This window comes from Leptonotus elevatus, chromosome 13, assembly GCF_054856555.1.
Source record: "Leptonotus elevatus isolate MCC_2025b chromosome 13, RoL_Lele_1.0, whole genome shotgun sequence".
NCBI classification, from domain to species: domain Eukaryota; kingdom Metazoa; phylum Chordata; class Actinopteri; order Syngnathiformes; family Syngnathidae; genus Leptonotus; species Leptonotus elevatus.
In genome coordinates, this window is record NC_141251.1 from 22,340,043 (window position 1) to 22,363,773 (window position 23,731).

At 43.3% G+C, this 23,731-nt stretch overlaps 2 protein-coding genes across 4 annotated transcripts in view; one reads left to right on the forward strand and one right to left on the reverse strand.

Annotated features, from left to right (window-relative positions):
* The window catches only part of ugp2b (UDP-glucose pyrophosphorylase 2b), a 23,334-nt gene extending 9,986 nt beyond the window's left edge, over positions 1-13,348 (forward strand). For all 3 annotated transcript variants that reach the window (XM_086092367.1, XM_086092364.1, XM_086092365.1), the window contains 6 exons: positions 876-1,009; positions 1,461-1,758; positions 1,821-2,018; positions 10,623-10,865; positions 10,978-11,082; positions 12,822-13,348. In XM_086092367.1, the coding sequence (XP_085948493.1) occupies positions 876-1,009; positions 1,461-1,758; positions 1,821-2,018; positions 10,623-10,865; positions 10,978-11,082; positions 12,822-12,929 (1,086 nt within the window). In that variant the 3' untranslated portion in view covers positions 12,930-13,348. The remainder of the gene's footprint in view (positions 1-875; positions 1,010-1,460; positions 1,759-1,820; positions 2,019-10,622; positions 10,866-10,977; positions 11,083-12,821) is intronic.
* Positions 13,349-17,677: 4,329 nt separating this feature from the next.
* peli1b (pellino E3 ubiquitin protein ligase 1b) overlaps positions 17,678-23,731 on the reverse strand; it is a 28,166-nt gene continuing 22,112 nt past the window's right edge. The window contains exons 4-7 of the mRNA XM_086093248.1: positions 23,258-23,359; positions 21,643-21,840; positions 21,384-21,572; positions 17,678-20,361 (exon numbers count right to left, since the gene is read on the reverse strand). Of these exons, the coding sequence (XP_085949374.1) occupies positions 19,792-20,361; positions 21,384-21,572; positions 21,643-21,840; positions 23,258-23,359 (1,059 nt within the window). The 3' untranslated portion in view covers positions 17,678-19,791. The remainder of the gene's footprint in view (positions 20,362-21,383; positions 21,573-21,642; positions 21,841-23,257; positions 23,360-23,731) is intronic.

Genomic DNA, 23,731 nt, shown 5'->3' on the forward strand with positions numbered 1-23,731 from the left:
TTTTTCTATTTCTTAGCTAATTTTTAGGGGTCTCATATTTCTCTATTATACAGTCATATTTTTGCAATTTACTAGAATTTGTGTGTTTTTCTAACATTTTAGTATTTATTTATTGTCAAGCTGGCATTGACAAAGTATAAACCTCCCATTCTATTTATTTGTAATATTTGTGTATTTTCAGGTAACGTTTTAAAAATTTCAGCTAATGTTTTTGTATCTTTACGACATTGTATCTGTCTGATCATTTAGGATATTGTCTCATCGTTTTTATTTTTCATCTAGTATTTTTTCAGTGTTTACTGTTTAGTATTTATTATCGATTAGTATTTTACCTCATTTTAAACATGATTTTCCAATACTTTTTTTCCCCCTAATAATGGGTTTGTATTATTTCCTACTATTTTAAAACATTTATTTTCAGTTACTTTGTTACTGTTGTCTTATAGTTTTTGGTTAATTTCCATTATTTGTCTAATGAATATTCTAGAATGTCTTGTTAGATATTTTGTATTATTGTTTTACATCTTTGTTGTAACGATGTATTTTTTGTGTAATATTTTTGTTTAATGCAAATGTATTTAATATATTTAATTTTCCGATATTTTGCTTCCTAGTTTTTCTCTTGTATTTTTTAAGTCTTTAATAAAAAATAAAAAAATAAAGATAAAAAGCTAATATTTTTGTGAAGTACGTTTTGGTTATTTTAAGTTGTTTTTTGTTTTTGTTTTGTTTTTTAAGATTTGCATATTTTTCATCTATTTTATTTTTAATTTAATATTTTGTACTATTGTTTTATATTTTTGACATAATACACAACATGTTCCTTCTTGTCCTCATGATAAATTTAAATAATGTTTTTTGTGGTGGCCGCGCAGCACCTGAATAAGACGTACAACACGGACGTGCCTCTGGTGCTAATGAACTCCTTCAACACGGATGAGGACACAGAGAAGATCTTGCAAAAGTACACACATCACCGCGTCAAGATACATACCTTCAAGCAGAGCAGGTAATTGCTGTCATGTCACTGATCCAAATGTGTGCTCAATGTAATATAAAAAAATGATGGTGGAAACATGCGCTATAAAGTATGGAGGACACCATTCATATTTAATGTCACTATCAGTCAAATGGAAAATTGTTTTACCATGTGCCTTCAATTATGAATGAAGGCGTGACAGCAGGAACCATGTTTCAAGTGATTCAGATCAACATCATATCAATAAATCTTGCAGGCCAAAAATAGAGAGTTTGGAGATAATAAATTTGGAAGTGATTCGGACATGATCATCAAAGACCATCTCAAAGCATCGGGCCGGAATTAATCATGCCTTTTAAATTGCCTCACTATTTGATGTTCACCGGACAGGACCCAGATCCGTTGATCACTCTTTGATCACAAAACTTGGTTAAATCCTCTTTTGAAGTCCTCTGAGATGTTTCTGTTGCGTTCTCCTTAGGTATCCTCGCATCAACAAAGAGTCGCTGCTGCCCGTGTCCACCAGCTTGAGTACGATGGGCCAGAATGCGGAGGGCTGGTACCCGCCGGGCCACGGCGACATCTACGCCAGCTTCTACAACTCGGGCCTGCTGGAGCAGCTGATTGCCGAGGGCAAGGAGTACATTTTTGTGTCCAACATCGACAACCTGGGCGCTACCGTGGACCTGCACATCCTCAACCACCTGGTGGGACGACATAATGGCAAGCGATGCGAGTTCGTCATGGAGGTGACGGACAAGACGCGTGCTGACGTCAAGGTGGGTGCTTCTAGAGTTGCGGGAAAAAGAAAAAAAATTCTAACGTCTGGTGTGACTTGCAGGGCGGCACACTCATTGAGTATGAGGGCAAACTGCGCCTGCTGGAGATCGCTCAGGTCCCCAAAGCTCATGTGGACGAGTTCAAGTCGGTGACCAAGTTTAAGATCTTCAACACCAACAACCTTTGGATCTCACTGGTCGCCATCAAAAGACTGCAGAAGCAGAAAGCCATGGACATGGAAGTCATCGTCAACACCAAGGTTAGACATAACAACACACTCATTGTAGGGAATCTACACTATTCATTGTTTAAACCCTAACTATTCCCAACCACTGTGCCATTAGAGATCATCGTGAGTGCAATGGGAAATGATGAACTTCACGTAATTGGTCTGACAATGATTTATTTAAATAAAATAAAATAAAAATAAAAAACTTGATAAAATGGGTAATGGAGGTGTGTTTTTTCTTTTTTAAGTAGCTTCCATCATTAGCGTTCATCGTTAGCTACCAATTTTAGTTCTAATGTTATCTTACAAGTAGCTTCCATCGTTAGCTACCAATTTTAGTTCTAATGTTAGTTTACAACGTTAGCTTCTAAGAATGTTGGCTTAAAATGTTGCCACTAACATTAGCTTTCAAATTTAGCCTAGACATTAGCTTCCATTGTAAGCATTCAGTGTTAATACAGCTTCCAAGACTAGCTTTAACTTAATATTAGCTTCCGTTGTTGTCTTTCAATTTTGGTTTCTGTTAGCTTCCAATGGTACCTTCAACATTAGCTTTATCCATCCATTTTCTTAACCGCTTGTCCTCACAAGGCTCGCGGGGGGCGCTGGAGCCTATCCCAGTTGACTTCAGGCAGTAGGAGGGGTACACCCTGAACTGGTTTCCAGCCCATCGCAAGGCACTGTTGGAAGCAAAGCTTTTTCTTCCGCGTGTTCGTTTTCTTTCGGGTAGTGAGAATGTTGGTTATCTGAATACAGGCTGGAGATCGATGAACAGTTCCTTCAAAGCTTTTATTTCTACAGTTACAGACAAAGGCTGGAGCCTCTCACAAGTGCGGAGATTACAGAGGATTTACAACATTCTTATACTATCTTGAAGGGCGGTACCACACACCGTTTCCAGTAAACAGCTCACAAAGTTAACCGGACCTGCACGATAACATTCAAGGACACTATTCAGACACCGAACAAAGCCCATTTGAGGAATAGGGGAAGTTATTCAGTCATGACTACACCTGGCAGAAATTGCGATAACACTCACAAGAATATATCCGCAGAACAAAGCTCTACTGAAGAAATGAGGAAATTAAAACAGTTGTGACTAAATCTGGGCAGAAGACACACTTCAATCCCCCTTTCGGACTCTTTTGAGTCCGACACATGAAATGAACAATTAAAAAAAAAAAGAAGTACTAGCGGCGTCATCGTCGCTGGCGCAACATTAACCAAGGGTTGTGTGGAAAGATTGGACATTATCATCTTATCAATAGAATAAGAAGCAAAAGCACGCAACAATGAAACATCCCTTTAGCAGTGAGAGAAGGTTGTTTAGCAGTATGTGGCATTAAAGAACACTTTGATTCATTAAAAGATTTTGCAGTGGAGTAAGCATATGTGTTCCACATGTTGATAGTTAAGGGATGTCCCCTGTCCATGGGGTGCCAGGGAGTTTGTGGAGAATCAATACTTCGCTTAGTACGATGTGTTGTGGTTACGTTCAAGGTTGTACTGAGGGGCTTCCAGAGATACCAGATTGGCATAAAAGTCAATATGAGAAAGAGTGTCGTGATGTAGCAGCAGATGGAGATGCGTTCCCACTTCGAAGCCATCTCGAGATGATGTTCTTGGGTTGCTGCTGGAGGGCGCTGTCAGCTTCTTCAGGACCTTAGGGTAGACTGCCTGGTCCCAGGATGAGTCACCGAGATTATTCTGCACGTATACCGTGAACTCAACCTTTAATAGAACGATGTCAGTGGGAGCCGGTTTGCTTCTCGGTTGTTGTTGGGTGATTGCCTGGTGCAGGGACAATGGCTCCAGCCGGTGTCCTTGCCGGTCGGGTGGAGGAGATGTGATACCACATATCATCTTTTCCGTGCAGGCGAACTGCAGAAGATGTCCTCTCCGTCACCTTGTGGGGTCCTGTCCTCCTGGGCTCAGACCATTTTCGTTTAATCACTTTCAACCATACATATTCACAATCATTTATTTCTGAAGGAGCATCTGGTTGTTTTTTTGTTAGCTGGGAGTTAGTAAATGTTAGTTGTTTAAGTTCTGGAGGTCCTGGAACGTGCGTCTCTTCCAATGGAGCTGTTGGAGCCGGAAATGGTCTGTTGGTGTGACATTCAAACAGAGTCCAGCCTTTGGCTGAGTTAAGTGACATTCGCATATTCATTAATGCAACAGGAAGAGCTTGTAGCCAATTCAAATTTGATGAGGCCAGTGCTTTAGCCAATTTTTCTTTAATGTTTCTATTCATTCGCTCAACCTGTCCTTGGGATTGGGGATGATACACTGAACCAAATGTGTGTTTTAGCCGCAATGCCTTTTCTACTGCTTATAGATGTTTGTTTTTGAAATGGGTTCCATTGTCTGATCTAATTTTTCTAGGGAACCCATGTGATGGTATGTAATGATTAATCTAATGTTTTATCACTATACTTGCTGTTTCAGATTTGCAGGGATATGCCTCTGGCCATCCTGAAAAGGAATCTACTATTACCAGCAAATATCTGTATCCTGACACTGGTTTTATCATGTCAGTGAAATCCATCGAAACCACCTGACCAGGAGCAGTCACGTCCGGATCATTAGTGCCATGGGGAGGTTTAGATGTAGGCATACTGGTATACCTGCTGCAAACACTGCAGTCCTGCAGTTCACTTTTAACAATTTGTCTCATGAAAGGATGCCACCAGGAGTGGAGTCGTCTCAGTGTTTCTTCCACACCTACATGGCATGTTACATGGGCTTCAGAAATTAGATTTTTCAATTGTTTCTGAGATGGAATACATTTACCTTCTTTCAGCCATATACCTGCTTCATCTTTTTGTCCCCCTTTGGACATCCACACACTCTTTTCTGCTGGACTTGCTTTTTCCTGCCACAACTGAACTGTTTCTACTATCACCTCCTGGATTGTCACATTCAGACTCACTTACAGTTTGTTGGAGTGTAGATCGGTACCACACAATCTTTTTTGCTGCTCGATCTGCTGATTCGTTTCCTGCTGATACAAAATCATTAGTTTGAGAGTAACCTTTACATTTTATTACTGCCACCGCTGTTGGGAGCATTAAAGCATCTCGCAATTTAAGAATATCATCTTGATGTTTAATGGGTGTACCGGTTGGAAATCGTTTCGCTACCATTCTTTTAATGCAACATGAACTGTCATGTGTGCATACGCTGAATCTGTGTAAATATTTACTGACTAATTTCCTGCCAATCTGAGAGCTGCTGTCAATGCCAAAATGTCAGCTCTTTGTGCTGACTGAGAGCCCGAAATTCTTTCTGCTTGGACTTCTTCAAAACCAGTTTCTGTGGGTTGGGTCACTGCCAATCCAGATTGTAGGCCATCGTTGCCTCTGAAGCAACATCCATCTGTGAAAAGGATCAAGTCCGGGTTGTCAATAGGTGTCACAAAGTGGGTGTCTTTGCTCGTATTTTTCCAATGGAGTTAATGCATACAGACAAACTTGTCGACTTCCTCCTTCCCCCTTCTGATAAAGGGCAGCAGAAACACTGCTGACCTTTTCAGACACGTCAATATAGAACATGCGACTGTAATCAGGAATCGCAAGAGCTGCAGCAGTGGAAAGATGCTGTTTCAAAGAGATAAAGAGCAAAGACCTGGTGGCTTCAAGACAAAAAGTTTCAGATGGAGCTGCCAGCAAGAGGTCATCCACATACTGCACCAGGAGAACACCAGGGGGCAGTTCAAGTGGAGACAGCAACTGGCGAAGACAGTCGTTGAAGAGTCCAGGTGAAAGGACAAAGCCTTGAGGCAGGCGATTGTAGGAGTAGCAAACACCATTCCAAGTGAAAGCAAAAAATTGCTTCATTGAAGGATGGAGTGGAATCCAAAAGAAAGCATTAGCCAGGTCAATGCAAGTGAAATGAGTGTGGGTTGATGTAATTTGGGACAATGCCGAGTGAGGGTTCGGGACAGACAAAGTAGGAGTTAAGACGGCCGCATTAATCGCTCGCAGGTCATGGACCATGCGAAACTTTCCAGTATCTTTCTTCTCAACGGGTAAAATAGGCGTGTTATAATCAGAGCCGGGAATTTCACAGAACACTCCTGCTTTGAGCAAACTGTCAATTGTTACCGAAAGGACAATCATCCCAGCCTCTTTTACAGAGTATTGGGGAACATATATTTGTCCTGGTTTAATCTGAAACACAACAGGTGAGACGTTACAGAGACCAACATCAGTGGGATCCATGGACCACAGCGATGTGGGAAAGAAATCAAGAAGGTAACCAGCAAAATCGCTGTCGGTTGTTTCACGTCCATGGTGCCTATCCAGAAGCTGGTGCTCCAAAACGGAAGTGGGTAAAAATGTATTAGACTAAATCCAATAAGCATCAAGTGACGGGGAAATAGAGCAATTGAGAGTGAAATGAATTTTGCCTATCAGTGGCCTGTGTGCATGCCAGGACATACGGACCGAGATCCTTTGCTGTGTGCTGAGGCGAGATCATCAAGGAGACATGTGGGAGTTGTTCAGGAGTCAGGGACACCGAAAAGGCGACACCTGGTTTGCCTGCAAACAAATCAACCATGTTCAATTCCCATATGTTGTTTTCAATTTCCTGAAATGCCTCGCTATACATCTTATCCCCTGATCTGCCATAGTACAGAGTGCAATACATACAATCAGTTACCATATCATAAGATCTGAGGTTACGAACCCAAGGTGACCAGAGAGCTCAGCTTCGAGCCAACCACTGGAGGCAATATCCACTCTTGCCCAGTAGATGTTGGCAGTGACGCATGCCACAGGGCGTTGTTCAACAAGCGGGAACTGGGAGGTGGCACTGGAGGCAGAGGAGGCAGAGTAGCAGTAGGTGTTATCATCCGGAAATTCCAGGATAAATCCATCAGGGCTGCATTTGATGAGAGGGCATGTGGCGATGCCCAAAAGATTGACTGGACAGTTAGGTGCAAACACAAAAGAAAGCAAAAGAGTGTGAAAAACATTGAACAGTCACTGAGCATGTGGATTCAGGGCACCATCATTGTGGAAACTGTCCACCAGAGGGAGGCAGATACTGTTGGTTTGGCACCGGCGAATATCCTTGTTGCTACTGCAGGATATCCTCTCTCTTCTCGATTGTAGCCACGTGCAGTTTGTTGGCCTCGGCCTCTCCACCCAGACGCTTGAGGTCGCTGTCTGCAATCGCGGGCCCAATGACCAGGCCGTCCACAATTGAAAGTGCATGTTACGGCCACCCAGAGGGCGCACCTTGGCCCATGAATGAACCTGCTTGATACATCATGCACTCGGAATCGACAAAGGGAGATGAGATCACAGCAAAAGTGGCTTCTTCCTGCTTTTTCAGATTTTGCAATTGCAATATAGCAAGTTGTGTTTCTGTACTTTTGTGTTTGTCTACCTTAGACTATTTTTCTTTAGCATGTCTCCTTAAATGATGTTTAAGATGTGATAACCACCAGTCAACCTCAGCACCGGGAAGATCCGGATTGGCCTCCATTGCCTGTGCCACAGACTTGGGAAAGCCCTTCAAAATGGCTGCTCGGAACACTTGCGAATGCAAGGCGGAGGCCGTAGGGGCGTGTCCTGTTTTCAGAGTGTAATCCGTGAGGGCCCGATCAACAAAAGCCACGGCCTCCTCATCTGCTTTGGGAGCGAACACCAGATCTGAGATGAAACAAACAAAGGTCTAAGACGACAAGGTGAAGTAATTTTCTCGCGTAAGAGCCTAATTATCGGGGAGAGAGAAAAAAATAAAAATAATAATAAATAAATTTAAAAAACTAAATTTTACAATAAAATATTCAACTATAAAAGCGGACATAATTGTGTAAAAAGAACACGGATATCACCTACTATTAACATTTGTCCCGTAACCGCTCTCTGCACTGCTTTGAAGCCAATTTGCACCACCAGATTGCATAGGCAGAAGTTTCTGCATCAAAACACTCACATCAGTGGGAGAGAAAGGTTTGTAAAACAAAGCAGAGTTACCAGTGGACGGGTCAACTTTAGCTAACATGGGTGCCTGCAAGATTTGGGAACGAGTCACAGGCCGATTCTTCGGGGTCTTTTATGACCTCTGGTTCGGTCCAGGACGGAGTCAGGGTGGGCACCTGAAAGATTCTGGACATGACACTTTAATTCTGCTACTTGATTCTGTAACTGAGCAATGTACAACCTGTTTTTCACTTCCTCATTCGAAGGGCCTCTAGCTGCGTGTTCCGCAGCGCCATCATTCTTGCTCTCGACTCATTTCCACAACTTTCTTATCATTCTCTCTCACCCTCCCTTTTGGAGACAACCTATAATTTTTTATTAAATTTTTCCAATTTTAGAGCCGCCGCTCTTTTAACACAAGCTTTTTTCCGTTTTTCTCATTAATGTCACCAAACACGCAGTTGAAGAAGGAAACCATCCATTCTTGCAACACTTCTCATCCACTCCCTTTTTTTTTTAACTGTTCTCTCTCTCACTCCCCTCCACAGTCACATGCATTCCTGATTTACTCACCCAGCACTTATTCAGAATGGTTTGGTATTTGCGGCAAATTGAACCATTCACTTTCCCTATCAAACTCTCCCTTCATTTTGTTTTATTTATTTATTTACTTACTTCCTTATTCGTTTATTATTATTATTTATTATTTTATTTTAGTTACGTCATTAACGTCTTTTGTGGTACCACAGTTTCACATAGGCCTTCTTTTTCCTTATTCAAAGACACTTGCTTATTCCCAAACAAATGTGTCCGAACCTTAATTTCTCAGAAGTGGTCGAACTATTCCTCTTAATTCAAAAGCACTTGACTTGGACCAAACAAAAGCACTCGAACCCTAATTTATCAAAACCACTCGAACTTCTTATTCTCTTATTTCTCTTCACTCAGTTATTTCTTATGCGCTTATTTCTTCGTAACATTACCCCATAAACAAGGACTTCAGTTTTTAAGATTCTAAAATAGAACGAAACAACCTCGTATGTTTAATGTCTTAGTAAAATCCAAAAACTAGGATTTCTTGTTTCTAGGATTCCATAATGGAACGAAACAACCTTGTATTTTAGATTTACTAATATCTCATATACAATTTAGTCACAAATTAAATTACATGAAAACAGGTCTCGGAGTAGTCAACAGACAGAAAATCAACTAGGAGGATAAATGTCCTCTTACCTTTAATTACTTTGGCGCCAGATGTTCTGTCTGCTGACCAACACCGAAATCACGTCGGGGGTCACCAATTGTTGGAAGATAAGCTTTTTCTTCCGCGTGTTCGTTTTCTTTCGGGTAGTGAGAATCTTTGGTTATCTGAATACAGGCTGGAGATCGATGAACAGTTCCTTCAAAGCTTTTATTTCTACAGAATATTCCGGGCACAAGTGATTTACAGACAATGGCTGTAGCCTCTCACAAGTGCGAAGATTACAGAGGATTTACAACATTCTTATACTATCTTGAAGGGCGGTACCACACAGTTTCCAGTAAACAGCTCACAAAGTTAACCGGACCTGCACGATAACATTCAAGGACACTATTCAGACACCGAACAAAGCCCATTTGAGGAATAGAGGAAGTTATTCAGTCATGACTACACCTGGCAGAAATTGCGATAACACTCACAAGGATATATCCGCAGAACAAAGCTCTACTGAGGAAATTAAAACAGTTATGTCTAAATCTGGGCAGAAGACACACTTCAGCACACAGAGACAGACAACCATTCACACTCACAATCACACCTATGGACAATTTGCAGTGTTCAATTTACCTGCCATGCATGTCTTTGGAATGTGGGAGGAAACCAGAGTACCCGGAGAAAACCCACACAAGCACAGGGAGAACATGCAAATTCCACCCAAGAAGGCCGAAGCCCGGACTCGATCTCAGGTCCTCTGCACTGGGAGGCGGACTTGCTAACCAGTCAGCCACCGTGCCACCGTTAGCTTTCAACGTTAGTTTTAATTTTCACATTCAATGTCAGCCTTTGCAGCTGGCTTGGTTGAAGACTGTTAGATTCCAATGTTAGCTGTCAATAAGCTTCCAATGTTAGCTGTCAATAAGCTTCCAATGTTAGCTGTCAATAAGCTTCCAATGTTAGCTTTCAATCTTCTTAATATATTAAGTCGGCAGCTTTCAATATGGTTCGATTTTACGTTAGCTTTCCAAATTTGTTCAAAGTTGCCTTCTAAATTTGGCTTCCAGACAGTGTTACCTCTAACAATGCTGCCTAGGAAGACCAATGTTTACTCCGACATTAGCTTCCGGCATTGGCTTCAAACATTAGCTTCCAAAATTAGCTGTTAGTGTGGGCTTTCAATGTTTTTCTGAAGTTAGTTTCCAATATTAACTTTAATGTTGCAGTCAGATGTTAACTTCAAGATTAGCTTCTGAAATTGGCTTGCAACAATACCTTAACATTAGAACAAAGTAGATCAACGTTAGCTTTGAACGTTAAATCCTGATTTTAGCACCCAAAATTAGCTGCCATTGTTTAGCACCCTGCTACCATCATTTTAGGGTGTTACACAAAGAACAGAAAAATACATATTTCATATAAAATTCTACAGAATAATTGTTCAGTAGTTAAGTTCTCCAAGGGTTGCCGCCGGTAAAGCTCTCCCGTGTGGCCCTTGTACAGACGCTGGACGGGGGTCAGAACGTGATCCAGCTGGAGACGGCGGTGGGCGCAGCCATCAAGTGCTTCGACAACGCCATGGGCATCAACGTGCCCCGCAGCCGCTTCCTGCCCGTTAAGACCACCTCGGACCTCCTACTGGTCATGTCCAATCTGTACAGCCTGGATGCCGGCTCGCTTACCATGAGCCCCCGCAGGGAGTTCCCCACCACGCCACACGTCAAGCTGGGGAGCTCCTTCACCAAGGTGCCATGCTACAAAAATTGCGTAGCTGGGGTTAGGGATTAAAAGTAGGGTTTAGTTAGTTAGTTAGTTTGGTCCTCAAAGTGTCCTTTTTCAAGGTGTTTCCCACATTCAGGTCCAGGAGTACCTGACTCGCTTCGAGAGCATCCCTGACATGCTGGAGCTGGACCACCTGACCGTGTCCGGAGACGTCACTTTTGGCAAGAACGTCTCGCTCAAGGTAAAGTGCCACACGAGCGCCACTTTGGCAACAGTCAAACTATGGAGCCACAACACTGAAAATAAAATCTGGTATTGAAAAAAAAATTGTCATTGGCGAAAAAGCTGCATTGACATTGAAACAATTATTGGCATTGTAAAACATGTATTGGCATTGTAAAAGGTTGTATTGAAAAATAAAATACAGACATAAAAAAAACACTATTTTCTATAAGCATATTTTTTTGTATTATGATTTTTTTTTTTTTACACTCTCTTTTTCCCCCCCGAGTATCACAGGTTTTCAGTTTCAACTCTCTGGTTTTCAGTTTCACTCTTTTTTTCAGGTTCAACTTACTGGCAGTGTTTTAACGTGGGGGGCGGGGTTCGGGTAGGAGCCAGGGCTTTGAGCGCGAGAACGCCTTCCAGCTTCTCAGGAGAGGAGAGCGCGCCCTCTGTTGGCTAAAGGCAATACTCATGGATACAAGTTCACCAGGAACTCCTAAACCGCCAGTAAGCCACAAGGTTATATGTGGTTATATATTATGTTATTTGCCATAAGGTTATATGTGGTTATATATGTTACTTGTGGCGTTAAAACCACCATGTTTGAAATTACTTTATGCATCATGTTATGCTAATTCAGCTAGCGTGCTAACTGGTTTACTACAGAAACATTAACACTGACGCCACAAAGTTACATGTAGAAAAAACACAGGTGGTTTAGGAGTTCCTGGTGAACTTGTATCCATGAGTATTGCCTTTAGCCAACAGAGGGCTCTCCTCTCCTGAAAAGCTGGAAGGCGTCCTCACGCTCAAAGCCCCGTTAAAACACTGCCAATAAGTTGAACCTAGAAAAAAGAGAAGTGAAACTGAAAACCAGAGTTGAAACTGAAATCCTGTGACACTCGAAAAAAAAGAGTGTAAATTATATTATATATTGCATATTGGCATTGAAAAAGACATCATAATACAAACAAAATATGCTTTAAAAATGTGTGCTTTTTTTTTTATGTCTGCATTTTATTTTTCAATACAACCTTTTACAATGCCAATACTTGTTTTTCAATGTCAATGCAGCTTTTTTCCCAATACCAAATCTTATTGGCAGTGTTGTTGCTCTATATCAAACTTGCTTGACAGGAAAGAGAAATCGAACTTGTTGTAACTGTGAGCTTTCACACAGCAAGCACAGATATGATGCCTGACAGCAGTCAGAAAACTAAAAAGGTTAAGGTTTCGAGCCTTAAGGTTTGAAAGTAGGGTTTCGGGCCTAGGTTAGTATTTAAATCTATGATTTTAATCCCTAACTTGACTTTGAAGCCTCATTAGGGTTTGAAAGTAGTCTTTCAAACTTTCTTAGAGTCTCAAATTAGGTTTTCAAAGTAGTGTTGGCGTTTCAAAATAAGGTTTCAAACTAGGATCAGGATTTTAATGTAGGATTTCAAGCCTAATTTATGGTTTTAAAGTAGCGTTTTAAAATAGGGCTTTCAAGCCGGTTTTGGGCTTCAAAGTAGGGTTTCAAGCCTAGGTTAGTGTTTTAAATTATACTTGCAAAGTAGGGTTAGGGTTTCAAAGTAGGTATTCAAATTAGGGTGAGGGTTTCAAAATAAGGTTTGGGTTTCAATGTAGTGTGGCTTCAACTTTCAAGCCTAGGTTATGGTTTCAAAAGTAGGATTTCAAGGATAATAGTTAAAAAAAAGAAAAGAAAGGTGTTTGAAGCCAGTGGGTGTTTTATTTCCCTGTGGTGTTTTGCGGCAGGGCACGGTGATCATCATCGCCAACCACGGGGATCGCATCGACATCCCGGCAGGCTCCATGTTGGAGAACAAGATTGTATCGGGTAACCTGCGCATCATGGACCACTGAGACCACGCCCACCATGGTCAGGTGACCATGCTCGCCCTGGTCATGTGACCCGCCTATCTGGCTTCATCCCAACCATGTGACCTGTTTGCTTTGTTTGTTTTAAACAAGACGCTGCCCCCTGCTGGCCAACAAACAACACTTACAACTTTGAATATGAATACAACAAACTGTACTACGTTTCTCTAGTAGCATATTATACTGTATTAATTTACTGGGACTGAAGTAATCTGACTGAAATGAAGTTAAAGGCCTTACGTACTGTTCGTATCTGTCATCATATCACAAAATTGTGTATTATTATTTCATTCTAGGTGTTTTCTTTGTGCTGTCAATCATCGGAGATGCCAAACATGCACGCACGCACGCACAAATGTTGAAGTGCAACTAAGGTCTGAATAAAGTGCAATATTATACACTGAGATGTGGCTATGAAGACTTTCTTTTTTTTTCTGGAGAGCTCAGTATTGTTCATTTGGTAATTTTACTGATTTAACATGTCATCAATGCTCTCTTTTTTTTAATTTATTTTTTTATTAATATTTATTTTGTATGTGGGTGAGAATGTGTATGTGCGTGTGAGTGTGTATTCATTAGTTCACCTAAACCCTATTAAAAATCCCATACCGTTCACCTAAACCGAATACTTCAGAATCCAGCTAGTCGTGAGGTTGTCAGGAGACCCGAGGAAGGATCAAAGAAAAGAAAGGAAAGTGAAATCCAGCACCGACCAGACATCACCTACTATCCACCGGGTTTCCAACCAGAGTCTTTCACCAACCCCAGAAACATTTAAATTCCAACAAATTAGGGAGACCTCAAGAGACCAAAGGAGAGACTGAGGAAAGGAAGGAAGGACAGATGAAGCAGAGTGAGATCCACAGACACCAGCCTCCACCGATTCAACGACCAGAGGAAGAAGCAGATTGTGTTTGAGTTTCGATAGATGCTGGTGTGGTGGATCTGGCATGCATGAAAATCTCCACCAAAGAGGGGAGCCGTTTACCCCTGCCAGGACAGAGCAAGCGCAACACCTCAGGGCCACCCAGGCCATGGCAGCGCCAAGGGACGGCCACCGGCCGGAGAGCAAACCCAGGAGCCAGGAGCGCCCCCCCACCCCTACACGGCTCGCGCCCCCAACCCAACGCAGCAGGACGGGGCACTGCAGGCCTGTCAGGCACCCAACCGGTCCACAGCACCCGCTCCCCCCACAACCCCCCCGCCATCCACCCCAACCCAGCCCCAGCCGCCCGCCGGCAACCACAGACCCACAGTGTGTGTGTGGTGCATTAAAATTGGGAGCATGGAGACGACAAGAAGGGCAAGGGACAGCGGCAGGGCTGCAGAGAGAGGGGGAGAGGAGGAGGAAGGGTGACGAGGGAAAAGGGACAGGGAGGCGGAGGACGGGCGGGGAGAGGCGAGGAGGGAGAGGCAGCAAGGGGGAGGAAGGGGAGAGGGAACCATGGGGCACTCCGGCGGCCCACAGGCCCCGAACAGCATCGCCGGGCCCGGAGTGACGGACCGCGCCGGGGCGGCGCCGCCCCGGACACCAGGGAGAGCCCCGCAACGCAGCACCCCCCAAGAGACCCAGGGAACGGCCAAGACACAGCCGCCACCCAGCAGCCAACAGAGGGGCAGAGTCGCCCACGCCCAGCCACGGGGGGACAGCACCTATAGAATTAACCCACTGGCATGCAGTGAATCCGAATATTAACCCTTAGTGCCCATTGGAGGTGAATCTTGAGGAGTTGGTGATTAAGGTGTCGTTTGATGTTGTCTGCTCGATCCTGCTGGCAGCAACTGGGTTCCTGACTATAAAAACACAACCATTAGTTACAAATTGCCAAATACAGAAACAGCAATGTAAAGTATCGCGATGTGGTGGCTCTCACTAACAGGCAGAATTAAGTAACCAGATTTAGGTTAAAATATTCTATATACGTAGACCATGTTTCTATAAATTTTTATATTTGGTTTTTATTTGAGGCATATTTTTTTCCATTAAAATGTGATTTATGAGGAGGTTAGACCATTGGTCGATATTCAGAGTTTGTTTATTTTTCCAGTTAACAAGAATAGTTTTTTTTTGCGATAGTAAGGGCTACAAGTGTAGATTGAAATTGTTTATGTGGTAAGTCAGTTGTTGTTAGGTTACCTAGCAAACACAAGTTTGGAGATAAAGGTATCCTACAGTCCAAGATAGCGGAAAGTTTTTCTAAGACTTTAGTCCAGAAATACATAACCGGAGTGCATAACCATAAAGCATGAAAATAAGTGTCTGTAGTGTTTTGTAAACACTAGAGACAAATGTCGGAGTCTGAGAGTCCCATTTTCTTCATCATATATTGAGTAATGTATGTTTTTATGAATAATTTTATATTGGCTATGAAGACTTCCTTATGCATCCATCCAATTTTATTTCATAAATTATAGTGGGGTATGGTTTAAAATAAGAATTAATGTATTCAAACCATAATTTAGGTTTCAGATTAAGATTTCAAACAATGTAACCGCAAGGGGGCACAAGCCAGTGTCTTCTTGTGCCAGTCCCATAAATACAGAGGGTTGTGTCAGGAAGGGCATCCGACGTAAAAACTTTGGCCAAATCAAGCATGTGAATCAAATATATGACTTTCATACCGGATCTGTCAAGGCCCGGGTTAACAACAACCGCCATCGGTGCTGTTGACCTACAAGGGTGCTGGTGGAAACTGGACTACTGTTGGTCGAAGAAGGAGAGGAGGAAGGTGTGTTCGTAGGAGGAAAGAGAAGAGGAACACCAAGAGTCTAGGACTAGTAGGGACTTTGAATATTGGAACTATGACAGGAAAAGGTAGAGAACTGGTTGACATGATGCAGAGGAGGAAGGTGGACATATTGTGTGTTCAGGAGACCAGGTGGAAAGGGAGCAAAGCTAGTAGTAGTTTAGGAGCAGGGTTCAAGTTATTCTATCATGGTGTAGATAGGAAGAGAAATTGAGTAGGAGTTATGAAGGAGGAGTTTGTTAGGAACGTCCCAGAGGTAAAAAGAGTATCAGATAGAGTGATGAGCCTGAAGCTAGGAATCGAAGGTGTGATGATCAATGTTGTTGGTGGGTATGCGCCACAGGTAGGATGTGAGCTGGAGGAGAAGGAAAACTTTTGGTTGGACCTTGATGAAATGATGCAGAGCATCCCTAGAAATGAGAGAGTTGTCAGTGGTGTAGACTTCAATGGACACGTTGGTGCAGGAAACGTAGGTGATGAGGAGGTGACGGCAAGTTTGGTATCCAGGAGAGGAACGCAGAAGGACAGATGGTAATTCACTTTGCAAAAAGAATGGAAATTGCTGTCGTGAATGCTTTCTTTCAGGAGAGGAAGGAACTTGGGGTGACCTACAAGAGTGGAGGTAAGAGTACACATTCACGGTTTAGGGGTAGAGTTCGCCAGTCGGCGAGCTGGCGGACTCAGTAACAGGGGTTAATTTTCACAAAGAACGCTGGGGTGACGACCGGGGCCTTCCCCCGCTGGGCCTGGGGTTCGGGGGTGTCGGCCGCCCTCCGGTGCCCCCATCTCCCCCTTCTGCCTCCGGTGTTCCGTCCTTCCACACGGCGGGGGGTGGGGTGGGCGCGGCTGCCCTCTCCGCTCTGTTCCGGCGGGGGTCGACGGCTCCCCTCTTTGGTGGAGATTTTCATGCATGCCAGATCCACCACACCAGCATCTACCGAAACTCAGACACAATCTGTTTCCTCCTCAGGTTATTGAATCGGTGGAGGCTGGTGTCTGCGGATCTCACGCGGCTTCGTCTGTCCTTCCTTCCTTTTCTCGGTCTCTCCTTTGGTCTCTTGAGGCCTCCCTGATTTTATGTTTTTTGGATTTGTTGGGGTCTGGATGTTTCTTGGGCTGGGGAGGAGTTCTGGTGGGGGGTGTCTGGTCGGTGCTGGATTTCACCTTCTTTGGTTTTCTTTGGTCCCCTCGGGTCTCCTGGTGTTCGGTTTAGGTGAACGGTATGAGATTTTTTCTAATAGGTTTTCTGGTGAGCTAACAAATACACGCACGCACGCACGAGAAAAAGGGGAAAAAAAAGCAAAAAAAGTACACAGGTAGACTACATCTTGTGTAGACGGTGTAATCTGAAGGAGATCAGCGACTGCAAAGAGATATAGTGAGTATATTGGCAGAAGGATGCTGAGATTCCAAATGCCAGGCAAAAGGTCTAGAGGAAGAGGAGGTTTATGGATGTAGTTAAAGAGGACATTAAGGTAGTTGGTGTGAGAGCAGAGGATGCAGAGGACATTGTTAGATGGAGGCAACTGATTCACTGTGGCGACCCCTGAAGGGAAAAGCCGAAAGGAAAAGAAGATTAAGATTTCAAACCAGAGTTGAGTTTTCTATATAGTGTGTCACCCAATTACGGTTTGGGCAAGGAATTTCAATTACAGTTTAAAGCCAGGGCTAAGGTTTCAAAGTGGGGCTTTCATGTCAAGACTAGGGTTTCAAGTTCAGTTTTCAAGGCATATTATTTTTAAGCAAAAATTATGGTTGTAAATGACTGTTTGACGGTTTTAAATTAGAGTTTGGGTTTAGGGTTCAAAATTTGCATATGTCAATTAAGTGTTTCAGCCAGACAGTTGCCAGGCATTTGCTCATAGCTTATTTAGCGTATGTGAATGAACAGGTTTACTGCGCATGCGTGGCAGTAAAGAACGTGACGAAAGAAGTTTTCTTATTTTTGTCCATTCCCAAAGCAACAAAAAAAAACAACACTGCAGATTTTCTTTCCTACTTTAATATTTTAAACTTATTAGAAAAAACATTATTTTGCTTTCTTTCACCTTCACAAAAAAACACATTTCGAGGACGAAGAGCACGTGAGTGTCAATATGATTGACAGGACAGGGGAGAAGCCCTTTCTTCCATATTTGGGCAAAAGGGCGGGGCTGTAATAAAAACGAGGATGTGTTTGATGGCGCGTATGTGTGTGCGTGCGCGTGCCACAGGTTTTCTATTTTGGTATCCCTGAGGTGAGTTCGGGACACTTCGGACTCGAGTGTGAAGTCCTTGAACAAACGGCGACGCCAGCTGCTTGAATCGTCGGAGAAATGTCAATCAAGCCTAAAGTCAAACACTTGTCTGGGGGGGTTATTGCTGACGTCATCAAATCGGTGGCCACTCGCTTTATCTAAAAAAAAATATATATATATTTTTTTGTTTTTACGTGTTTATGTGTAGATAGGAAGACATGTAAATAATTTAAATGATGTTCAAGACTGTTGTTAAACCCTGGAAGTGGAAGAAGCCGGTGCCAAATGCGGAAGTAATTGTCAACCCATCTAGCGATAATTCCGTCGCCGTGAACTAGCAACAACAAAATGAACTTTCTCTTGAAAATACATTTTCAACTTTGTGGCAAGGTTTTGAACCTGAATTAGGGTTTCAAGCCATTGTTAGGGTTTCAAACATAAGTTAGGGTTCAAAACCTACAATTTTATTAATTGATTGAGGTTTCAAAATTGGCTTTAAAGACAATGTTAGGGATTTAAATTACGATTTGAATCTCGGGTTGTGGTTTCAAGCCACGATTCAAACCCTAATTTGAAACCATACCAATGGATTCAAACCGTAACTTTTGAAACCATAATGATCCATTTTGAAACCATAACGCTGTCTTAATACCTCAATTTGAAAGCCTGTTATTGGTGTCAAACTGGTTTCAAACGTGTTAAAAAATAATGGATCATTAAATGGAACACTTTCAACTTGTAAGAGGGTCAAAATAAATTCTGAATATTACATGTACATTCCATGGACAAACAGTAATGATTTTCCTACCAATAAACAACTGACATTCATAACAGTGGTCATAAAAAAACATTTGAAGTCCTTTTTGTGTACGTGATGCTACATGGCTGCGCTGTTTTAAAAGGTTCAGTAGGAGGTGCTATTCAAGACGACCCATAATGCTTCAGGAGGTTCCGAAAAGGTATTGCTTTGTCAACGGCTTGGAAAGACGAACACAGTACAAAACTTAAATAAGACAAAATACCTGGAAAAAGCCCTCAGAACACACTCAATCTGCTGAGTACAAAGATGCAAGATTGGAAAGCCATGTGATGCTTTGAGAGCCATAAATAAAAATAAAAAATAAGAAAGGTTTAAGCTAATGAGATGGGATGGCGAGATCCGGTCCTTGAGGGCCGGAGTCCTGCAGGTTTTGGATATTTCCCTTCTTCAGCACAGCTGATTCATCAGCTCCTCAGCAACCTCTGCATAAGCCTGATAACGATCCTGTTAATTGGAATCAGCTGCAGTTCGAGTAGGGAAAATCTAAAATCTGCAGGACTCCGGCCCTCAAGGACTGCAGTTTGCCACCCCTGGTCCAAGGGTGTCCCTCCAAAAATTGACAACATATCCTTTCATATGGCCAACTATCAATCAATATGGGGGACTCTGCTTTGAAAATGGCTGTCAGTGAAGTGATTAGGGGAAAATTTAAATGGGGAAGACGATCTGAGACGACTTGAGATGCAACCACATCCCAGAATGACATAAACTTGAAATATTAAACAGACGAACATTCAAAAGTTTAGCGAATGTCATATTAAGTTGTAGAGCATTTTAGGCTTATTTAAACCGAAAGCCCAAAATTCCAAATCTTTGGGCGTGGCTGTTTTTTGGGGGGACACCCTGCAGCACAAGAACAATAAGCCGTACTGTAGCTTTTGGTTTGAGATAAATACTGTCGTTGTCACAATCACAAAGTCTCTCCAGCAGTTTTGTCTCGTGGAAAATATAGAAATATTTGTCTTGCAAAAGGAATACTCAAAAAGGTCACTTAAAAATGAGAGTGAGACAACAACAAAAAAGAGGTCCTAATCTGGCATCCTCTAGTCCAGGGGTCCTTGGAAGATGAGTCTGACGAAGCCGCGCTCGCAGTTCAGCTGGTGGGCGCAGAAGGGGCAGGCGGCGTGGAAGGTGTGCGTGCCGTGCGGCAGCGGGATCTGACTCCAGAAGGCGGCCGTCTTCTCCGAGCAGACGTGGCCGCAGGGGCTGAAGGCGTGCGTGGGCGGTGCGGCGTCCACATAGAAACCGGCCTCGCAGCCCAGCCACAGGGGCACGTAAGGCCCTTTGGCCCGACACATGGGGCACTCGCGCTGGCGCCCGTCCCGCTCCTCGTGACGATTGCCCCAGTCGTGGTAGCCGTGCACGTGGCCGCAGCGCAGGTAGGCCCACGGCTGCTTCTCGTCCGGCGTGTCCTTGCGCCGCATGGAGGGGAAGGCCAGCGTGTTGAAGCCCACAGGGCACTGCGGCCGCGCCGCGTTGATCTCCTGCCGCAGGGCCTCTAGGTGTTTGAGGGTGGGCGTGCGCGACAGGCCCTCGGCCGTGCGCCACAGTAGCGTGGCGCCGCACAGGTCGATCAGAGAGCCGTCCACCAACTCCTCAGACTCCGCCTCCACCTGCGCGCCACAAACACACCTCTTATTCTTTTCTTTTCTTTATCGGTGTTATAATAATTTGGGATTTTTCATATTTTTATTATTATTATTATTTTTATTCAGTTAGTTTAAATTAATTTTAGAGCAGTTAATTTGTTAGTTTTTTTATGGTTATTATTTTTCCAAAATGTCTTTGTTTTAGTTTAGTTTTTATTAGTTTTAGTATTTTGCCATTTCATTTTTGAACTACGGTATACACATTTTTTTATTTGTATTTTTAAATCTCCCTCTGTTTGATTACACAACATAACTACACAAAACTACGATAATGATATTGAAGATTTTTTTTTTTAAATGGACAGATTTTTCTGTCACCTGTAAGGCGAAAACAAAAACTACATGGCAATGTATTTAAACAGTAAAATATAATGTTGTCAAGATGAGTATAATATGATTTTGAACAATTTCGGGATGATCATTTGTGTGGATGACACGCTATAAAAAATGGATGGATGGAAAAAATTTGGAAACAGCTGTTTGTTAGATCAGTGGTCCTCAACCCTGGTCCTCGGGGACCGGTATCCAGCCTGTTTTCCATGTCTCCTACAGCCATTACAGGTGGGAATCGTTATCAGGCTTCTCCAGAGCTTTCTAATTAGCTGATGATATGAATCACCTGTGCTGGCTGCGGGAGACATGGAAAACAGGCTGGATACCGGTCCCCGAGGACCAGGGTTGAGGACCACTGTGTTAGATGACCGCTGTGTAATGTTCTTCAAAGGACACCAGGGGGCAGTGTCACTTTGCAGCTCACAATTCTCAGTATGGCCCCACACATCACTTCCTATTAACGCATACGTTATAGTAACACAGTTCCCGGAACTTAAGGTGGAAATGTGTGTCACGAGAAATAAAATAAAAAATAGTTACAAAAATGTGAGGGTCACTTTAGTGAGATAAAAAGTAAGGTAGTATATCTGGTTAATGTAGGCTAGTTTAACTTAGTCTAGGGTAGGTTGGGCAGGTGTCGTGCATGCACTCACCATTTTCCCCCGCTGCTGCGCCGAGCGCGTCTCTCGCAGTGTGAAGACGTTCCCGCACACGGAGATCTCCCGCCACACGCCGGGCCTGGAGTCCTGGCTGAAGCCGTGGCGAGGGTGCATCACCAGCACGCCGTTGGTGGTCAGGCCGTCCATCTGCCCGTCTGGTGTCTTCCACTTGGCAGCTTTCTCCTGAAACAACAACAAATGAGCTCAAGCGTTGTTCACCTGCTTCAGGTTTCGGGACGGCGCGGCTCCTCACCCCGAGGAAGATGTTCTTGGACGAGTCGAAGCCAGCCGCGTAGATGCGGGCGGTGTAAGGCGGCGTGCGCTGACACATGATGCGGCAGGCGAAGCGTGAGATGGTGCTCTGGACGGTTTGTGTGTCACCGTTGCTTTGGCTGCCCGCCACCGTGTCTGTCACCACAAAGTCAATTGGGCTCTCCGTGGAACGACCCACCTGGAATTTTTATTTTTATTTTTTGAATTTGCTTTTAATGTCTTAAATTCTTTTGTTTCCTCAAATGTTATGTAAAGGACCTTATGTATAGGCCAAAATCAAGCTGCCCTGATGACGTGTCCCAATACTTTTATCCACATTTGACTTCAGCTTTGCGTTCTTTGCAATCATTCTGACAAAAAAAGACTGACTTCTTCCTCTCCTCCCTCCATCCTTCCCTCGCTCATCTGTAGTATGTCTTTCATGCTTTGCTCTCCCCGTCGGCTGCCCTGCAGCTTTAACCTCTGACATCGCTGTGAATATTAAACACGTTTTGGAATTAAACTTGCATGCGCCGCTCCGGTTGAGAAGACGATTGACCTATTTTTTTTTCTGGGCCGAGCGAGCGAGAAGAAAGAAATCAAAGACGCCTTCATCTTTGTTTTTACGTCATTTCTGCTCTTATGCGACTTGAGCCGCAGTGCATTCAGGTCAAATAGGAAAATTACTAAACACTGAAGACAACAACAACAAAATCAAAATGTCAAATAAAGAGCGTACTCTCCATCCCATCATAACCACGACGAGAGGCTCTCTGCTGCTTCTGAAAGCGACATGAATCACACTTAAGTGTTTCACAGTATCATCAAGGTGACGTTAAAAGGCACTTTCAACAATGTTGACAACAGTCTGGCTTGCGGAGGATGAATAATTAATTACGTTGCATTCAGCATCATTAATAAGAGAGCATTTCAAAGTGGCATTCACAGATAATAATGACACAAGCAGGTACTTAAAAGGACCGTGGATGTACCAAGTGAGGAACTACTTTGCCCAGAAGTGACTGGAATGATCTGTTTATGTCCAATGTGTACCTTTAGGCTGCTAGTACAAACTAAAGGCTCTGATGGGAAATGATTATGTCATCATAATAAAGGATAGACAACTTGTTCACCAAAAATCTTCCTTGGCGCATATCCCACCCCTTCTACAAAGTTTGTGGAATTTTGTTTGTATTTTGGTGGAAGAAAGTGTTTTGCTGCCATCTTGTGGCATCTAAGGGTAATAAAAAAAATTCTGCATTAGCTTCAAATCCTCATGGATTTTTGCTGTTCACACAATGTGTGTGTGTGCCTTTGTCTTTGCTACATTGTGGGGCCCATACACATGTGTTTTTCCTGGTATAACTACCATTGTGGGGACTGACTTGAAATTGTGGGGACATTTTGGTGGTCCCCACAAGTTCAGACCTCTTTTTGAGGGTCAAGACTTGGTTTTAGAGTTTAGGCTTGAATTAGGTTATGGTTGAGGTTAGGGTAAGGAATGGGGGTCGGCAATCATTTGTGCTGGTTGAGGTTAGGGAAAGGGGCTAGGAAATGCATCATGTCATGAGATGTCCCCACGATGATACAAAGTCAAGTGTGCGTGTGTGTGTTACCTGAAACATGTCTACATTGCTGTCGTGCGTGTACTCCACCACCACCGTCTGGGCTCTGGACAGCGTGTACGAGATGCTGTGCTGGTCTTTGTTGCTGATGGCCTGAATGGGGCGGAAGAACACACGTTGAAGCCTTCCCGAAAAACCAGCAGCGAGGGTATGCAGTTAAGACAAAAGGAAGGTCAAACGAGTTCATGTCATCACTTTGCGGTCCAGACAATGAAGCCAAAAACGTTTCGGGACCACCCGCAAAACAAGCACTTTTCCAGATATGCGAAATTACCTAAAAGCTTGGCCTCTTCTGCGTGTGTGTCCACACCAAGTACTGTACATTAGGCACAGATGTCAACCCACACACACACTCACCCTGAGTTTCACCCATCGCACCATTGAAAACACTGCGATTCCTTCAAATGATCCGTTTACAATGGCTTTCTCTTGTATACTTTTCCCAGTGTTCCATTTCAACGTTAT